At 51.0% G+C, this 6,752-nt stretch overlaps 1 protein-coding gene across 1 annotated transcript in view; it reads left to right on the top strand.

Annotated features, from left to right (window-relative positions):
• The first annotated feature begins 3,317 nt into the window (after positions 1–3,317).
• Positions 3,318–6,752, top strand: part of LOC122396106 (protein slit) — a 385,949-nt gene continuing 382,514 nt past the window's right edge. The window contains exon 1 of the mRNA XM_043394233.1: positions 3,318–4,282. Coding sequence (XP_043250168.1) covers positions 3,990–4,282 — 293 coding nt within the window. The 5' untranslated portion in view covers positions 3,318–3,989. The remainder of the gene's footprint in view (positions 4,283–6,752) is intronic.

Below are 6,752 nucleotides of genomic sequence, written 5' to 3'. Positions count from 1 at the left end.
GGCTATCCCGGAGCCGTCTGATTTTCCCGCTCCCTGCCATCGTCGGCTCAAAGGGATTCCCCGCTTCTTCTCCGCGCGTCACACACTCCTCCTGCACGTCGAATACACTTTGTAGCATCCACGGGAAATATAATTTAGTCGATACATGGGCAGGTCTCTTATGGCGGACGTGTTTCGCCGATATCCAGGCCCGATATCAACTTGCACGGACCAACGATCGCTCGGCAAAATGGTTGCTAGTTCGTTACTGCATTTAAGGAACACCAGCGCCACAGCGGCGGACGCGATGCAACAGAACGCGTCGCGAGTTTGCCCAGTCAATTTCATTAAAAGCTGCAGCATATGTCTCGCTTCTCGTTTTGCAACGCCTTAAAGGCGGACAGTGGATCCGAATCGCAGCGTTGCAGGGGGTCGCGGCGTCCCGGGATCTCTGTCAATATTGTCCCTTCTGCCCTTTTTCACGAGGAACGCGGGGTAGATGCATCGGACGAACTATTGTTTGCACTAGGAATTTTAAAAGCATTAATACACTTTCCAAACACCGACCGGGCCAGTCTGTTAAAAAGAAAGGGAAACAAACTCGTCGAATCGTGCACGGAATCACGTGATTATAGTCGACGACGGGGATCCCGAGGGGCGAAGGGGGAGGGGGCGTTGAAGTGTCAATCAATGGACCGGAGAAGTCAAATATTTGCCCTACCAATTATTCCGCTGACACGCGAGTCGACGAAAGACGAGACTTAGCCTCTATCCAATATCTCTCGTCGAACCACCCCTGCCCACCTCTTTCGGGTTTGCGAATATACGTTTCCTCCAAGGGGGTACGGCGAACGCAATTTATTCTAACGTATAATTTTCCTAATTACATCAAGTGCACGCACAGGCGCGTTACACTTGGCCAGCGAAGGGCCGAAGAGAGAGAAACGATCGATTTTCCGCCCTTCTTCCTCCCCCCATCCGTCCTTTTCGCCTCTGTCATCTTGTTCACGCTTTATGCGTGACGTATTGGGAAAGGGTTGAAGCGACGAGGCAAAGGAAAAAGTTTCGAACATCGACCGACGCTACTTTGCGTCAATTAATACGCGCTAACGTTATTAATTAATGCTGAGCACCCGTGTAACAGAGTGAGAGAGAGAGGGAGGAGAACAAGGAGTCCTCGTCGATCTGGCTCTCGCGTCGTATTCGAACAGGGTTCACCTCCCTGCGTCTTAACTTCGACATCAGAGGCAGCCAGGCCTCGACATTATCTGTAGGAGAGTGCTCGAGAATATTATACGTGCGTGGTATACACCACCCCCTCTCCATCCACCCTCCCCACACTGTCCTATCGAGGGCCAGCTACTTTAACCGTACTCGAGCGTGGCGAGAGTGTCTACAGAGGAAGCGTCCCGCCTAACTGTCCTCGGTGTCGACTACTGCTAATCGAATTATCGATCCCTGTCCCGCCTCTCGAAGGGAATATTAGATTTTCGACGAATTTCAATGCCCGACGCTAGTCGCCGCCGCGACGACACGGGCTTCTTTCATATTCCGCCGCGCTTTGTCGCGCTTCCTATTAACGGATCTCCTCTCGTCCACGATGTCCTTTAAGGACGCCTCCTCTCTTGATAATGGAAAAATTGTACCTCCTACAATACCTGTTTCCGATACGGAGAGAAAGAACGGAAAGAAACAATGAAATTGAGGTTGGAACATTCCGAAGCGAAGAACCCCGTGAGTTCCCGCATTCACCGCCAGAGGGGCACCCGACCGTTCGCCTCTCTCGCAAGTTCTCGCGTTCCTTATTCTCGAAGCACTCTGTATTTAAGCTAGAGTCTAGACGACACGTCAGAATAATAGCACCCTTCCTCGATTACTTTGGTAAAAATTGAAATTCGAGGCCGGAGATTTAGCTCGTACAGCCGGTGGCACGTATTATTTCGCGCAGTGGACGCGGCAGACATTCTATTTCCAGGTGTTCCCAGGTAGTGATAAATCGTGGAAACGTATCCGGGGGCACTTACGAGGTAGCAACATGTATATGAGACATCACGTACGTTCGTTCGAGGCACGTTCCCTGGGCAGACAAGTAGAAAAGAAGGAAAACGGGGTGGCGGATAGAGGGAGACCGGTGTGCGCGCGTGTACGTGTGCGCGCAAAGAAAGAAAATGTCGGGGGGGAAAATTCCAATATGCCTCGCAACTCGAACGGCTGTGCATGGAATGCGTTCGAGTCCTTGATTGTGCTTCGAAAGCATATTTTTCTCGTACTTCCGATATTGCAGCGGCCGAGTTCCTCTCTTTGTAACTGGCTGCGCCATTCGGTCCTCGGCTTCTTCTTCTTCTTCTATCCGCTACTTCTCGTCCGAGACGCGAGCTCGTCTTGGCGCATCTGCTTACACCCCGGAAGATGTATTTTTCTGTGTCGCGAACGGGCACCAGGGCGGAAAAAAAATTGTCTACCGTTGTTGCCGCGGTCGTCGTCGTTTCCTTGCGGGCGACAGTGGCGCGCTCTATCTAGAACGCATTCAACTTCCGCCGATGGGGAACGTATATCATGCGCGCGCGGAAGACACCCATCCAGCTCACTGAATTGCGGCTTTATTGCGGCGAGGCCTGTACCTTGCTTCGAACAACTTCCGTGACGCATCGCGCGCCTAAATATCCGCCGAGAACCGTGCGCCACGAGCTGCTCGTTAGTCAACACGGAATAGAATTATTGAAAACATGTCCCTTTGATAAATCGTATCCGCTAATATGATCATTTTTCTCTTTCCAGGTGATGCATCAGTGCCGCGTCAAGTTTGTGGATCAACCGGCAGGCAAATCGACGGACTTGTCGCCTATAATGCCCGTGTAACTGCACAACCCGACGAAGGAAAACCGATCGCCACCTAGGAAGTTTGATTGGTAGAGGAAACGCGGCGAGATCCAGCATATTTGGGTATTGGTAAATGAGTTTCGGTGTATCGTTCGTGGACGCCCGTTCCACGGCGAGGATCACGTACCCGGTCGGGTACGGCAGATACTAGGGCAGAGACCAGCGTCAAGATAAAGTCAGTGAGAGCGGTCGGCCAGGATGCGCAGGAACGGGTGGTGCCGTTAGTGGTGTACAACAGCTTGTCGGAGGGGTTTCTGGAAGGAGAGGGGGGCCACGCGCACGGCCCCCAAAAGGGCCAGCTGGATGGTCTAGGTTACGAGCGACCATCCTCAGTATCCGTTACTAAGACCGAGGCGGAGGGGAACGGCGGGAGGATCGAATCGTCGAGGGAGGACCTCGGCACCGTGTGTGGTCCAGGTCTCGCGGAGGCGGATGCTGGACAGGTCCTCACGGTGGACGAATCGAGCGTCAGGGAATCGAAGGGCTGCAAAGGGAGGATCGCGTGCAACGTAACGTTGAACGAGACGCCAGCGTTGGTACACCAGTGGCGTCACCAGGAGGTAGCCAGCGTCGCGTTGGATCTGCAGTTGATAGACGGCTCGGAGGTCCGTTCGAAACGGCCGCGGAAGACGTTGCCCGATAGCGGCGAGACGATCGAACGAAGGGGACACTGCCCGGCGCATAGACAGAGAGTACAGTCGGCTGCCGTTTCGAGGCATCAAGCGGAGGGCACGCGAAGGAATTCCAATCGATCGTGCCGGGTTCATGGTCGAAGGCGGGACAGGTCGCGAGGTAAAGCCACGGAAAGACAGAATCAGAATTCGAGGGATTTGACGGCGAATGAGTTCGAGTGCTCAGTCATACGTTTGGAACAGGACCCGATCCTCGAGCCGGTAAGGATCCTCGGTTGCCCGCCCGCTGAGGGGCTCGAGATATCCTCGTTCCTCGAGCCGGCGCCCAATTGCGTCTACCCGGGCATCAACGTCGGTCGGATAGCCAGCGCCGAGGCGGCTTGCTACAGTCTCTACGATCCGAACAATATTCTGCCGAAGAGTCGTGCCGGGAGCATCGCCAAAATCCTCGAGGGGCCCAATCGTGCTGTGAAGGACATTAATCGGAAGGTCTTGGCGATGACACGTGCCATGACGCCGGCTTGGTCGCTGCGTTTGCTAGGTGTCAGCTGCGGTTCCGTGGTCTGCGCCTGGGGACTTTTGCTGGTCCTGTCCGTGCTGGGCGGTGGCGCCTCTCACGGTACCGCCCTCAGTAACTTCGGTCTTGGCAGTTTAGGGGGGACGATGGAGGACATGAACAGTGTTAGATGCCCTTGGTTGTGCACGTGTACCGGTCAAGAAGTCGACTGCTCTCATCGCGGGCTCACGCAGATACCTGGGAACCTGGCCACTTTGCTCCTCGCCGAAAAACTGTAAGCCCATTTTCAGTTCTTTTCTTTCTTCGACAGATTTGAGCCTAGTTTTTTAAGTATTATAACTGCTATTGACCTCTCACAAGGTAAGGATTGCTAGGTTACATCAATTGATATTTACACGCAAATAAGAAATGTTCAATTTACGAATCACGTCTGGGGTTCATTTTAAGAATCATCATAGTTGAGGTATCCGATGACCCATAGCGCCAAGCATTCAACTGCTTCGCAATAAGGGGACCAAACGAGGTCACGCGAGTCGGCGGTTTGCTGAATGAACGTCGACAGTGGGGGAGATTGTAGTCCTTGATTCGAGGGTAAAAATTGTCGCCTGAAAACGGGAATTACTCTATACTTTAATCTATAATACCCCAAGTCGTCTTATCGTTGATCTTCATTGGGATCGACTCCCGATTTGGACTGTAATCATTGAGAAAATCGCTACTTCCGGCGATTTGGCCCGACATTAACACAAGCATAGTGTTTCATAAGCATATCTGTTGAAAGAGATAGGCGAGCCGCGCGACTGTCGCGTTATTACGCGTCTCATTTCCCGCGACGACGAGCGACCGTTTTTGCAAGGCGGATGAAACACAATTGGATCCAAGCTTCGCGGCCCGATAAACTCGTGGCCCGCGCGGCGGCCGCTCTCTCGAACGAATCGAACCGCGACAAGAAGTGTAATTTAAATGAAATTGCTTTCAGTCGAATGTCGATGCGTAGAAAGAGAATTGAACGTCGGTCGTTAAGCACTCGGTCGCTCGCTCACATATTTCTTCGCGGTGGGACGGCCGGAGGAACGCCGGTTTAATAGTTTTGCATTTCCTCGAGTGGCGGGGATTGAAGGGGTGCAATAAAAACGCAACGGTCGACAATAAAACGCGTTACAACGGTCGCGGGAATAAAACGTCAAGGATATCACATCCTCGAAGGCCGCCGTCGTTCCGCGTTTTATCGATGATATCGCGATGGACAGTATTACGTAGCGCGAATGTCCATAATTTGCGACTCGAAAATACCTCAGCCCATGGTGTTGTAAAATCATTGAACGCGGAAGTTCAGCCGCGTTCCTCGGCGTGCAGGTCCGATTTAAGAGCTCCTTATCGAAGATATTTACGACCATATCTTAATCTACTCGTAAAACTGCATCGAAAACGTGCAGTAGAATTTGTTCGTAGGAAGCTTAGTTTTAGTGAAAATTGCGCTTGAAACTGTTTTGGAGCACGCGTGCGGTTGACGGGCTCTCAAGACGGATTTCCTTGAAAACGAAGCGTCCTACGAGAAAAATTTATTCCACGTTTTCGATGCATTTTTTAACGTAGAACCTCCTATGTTGGTTCATTTTTTAATTTACAGTTTAATCGTTAATTTCCTGATATTCTGGTCTTTAATTTAAACAAACTCCTTGAAAATCGCATCGTAGCTTAAGTACCGTGCTTAAAGACTCTCACGATTCAGTCGTTCCACCACAGGCATTCCACGAAACCTTACTCTTGAACATTTCAGTCCCACTCTCTCTCTTTCTCTCTTTCTCGGCGATTTCCCTTACTCCCACAGCGGGAACGAGTAATTATTCCCGTCATTCGACGGCCATAAATTAGAAGGAGAATATCGATGCGCGAGAATTTCACTCGCGACGCGTTGCATCCCCGATAAAAGATCGCGGACGAGTAAAATAATTTATCAAACGAGCAGGGTGCGGGGGGGGAGGTTCCTTTTCTTGTTTTCCTTCGCGGCGATCGAGGTTGCATCGCGGTAAACCCGCTGTAACGGGGACCATTAATGACGATCGATTAGCATACGATTAATATGCCGTCGGCAGGCGAAGGGATACCGCGAATAATTAAATCCTCGAAATACATTATTGCCGACGCGCTGGCACGAAAGCACTGTCGCGAAAGAAACGCAAAAACCTCGACACATGGAATACGTAATTGCCGCTCGAAATGGTTCTTTTCTCGCGTGTCCCTGTACTCGTTCGTTTTAGCGGAGATCGAGGCGTTATCCTCGCACCCCGTCGCTTTTGTTTTGATCGCGTTCCCTTAGATAATAATCATCGCTTTCGAGCGACGATTTTCGACTAATAGTATCGTTCACCCCTTCGCTGTTTACGTTATTAGTTTCAGTTTGAGATTAACATCGTGATGTTTGATATTTCTGGAAATTAAATAGCCTGCACTTTCCGCCTGCCACACGAAGAGCAACTAAACGCAAATAGGGGTTGCGAGGATATCACAAACACACAGACTAAAGAGCGATTAGAATTACGTTTAGATCGGTACAGTAGCATACGGTGTAGGAATTTCGAATTTTCTATTAATATAATATTAAGTGCAAGCGGGATTTACAAACTGGGGAGATTCTTCCTCCAGGGTAATCCTGTTCAAAGTTTGCTGATCCGTTGAGAATCACTGTCCTACCTGTTTGGCCGTAGCAACCCGATGTCAAGATAATTAGGGACTCGAGCGGC

The sequence above is a fragment of the Colletes gigas genome, unplaced genomic scaffold (assembly GCF_013123115.1).
Source record: "Colletes gigas isolate AHSC1104 unplaced genomic scaffold, ASM1312311v1 Colletes_gigas_Sc00007, whole genome shotgun sequence".
NCBI classification, from domain to species: Eukaryota; Metazoa; Arthropoda; class Insecta; order Hymenoptera; family Colletidae; genus Colletes; species Colletes gigas.
Note: the sequence above shows the minus strand (reverse complement) of the source record. Positions and strands in the feature narration are given on the sequence as shown.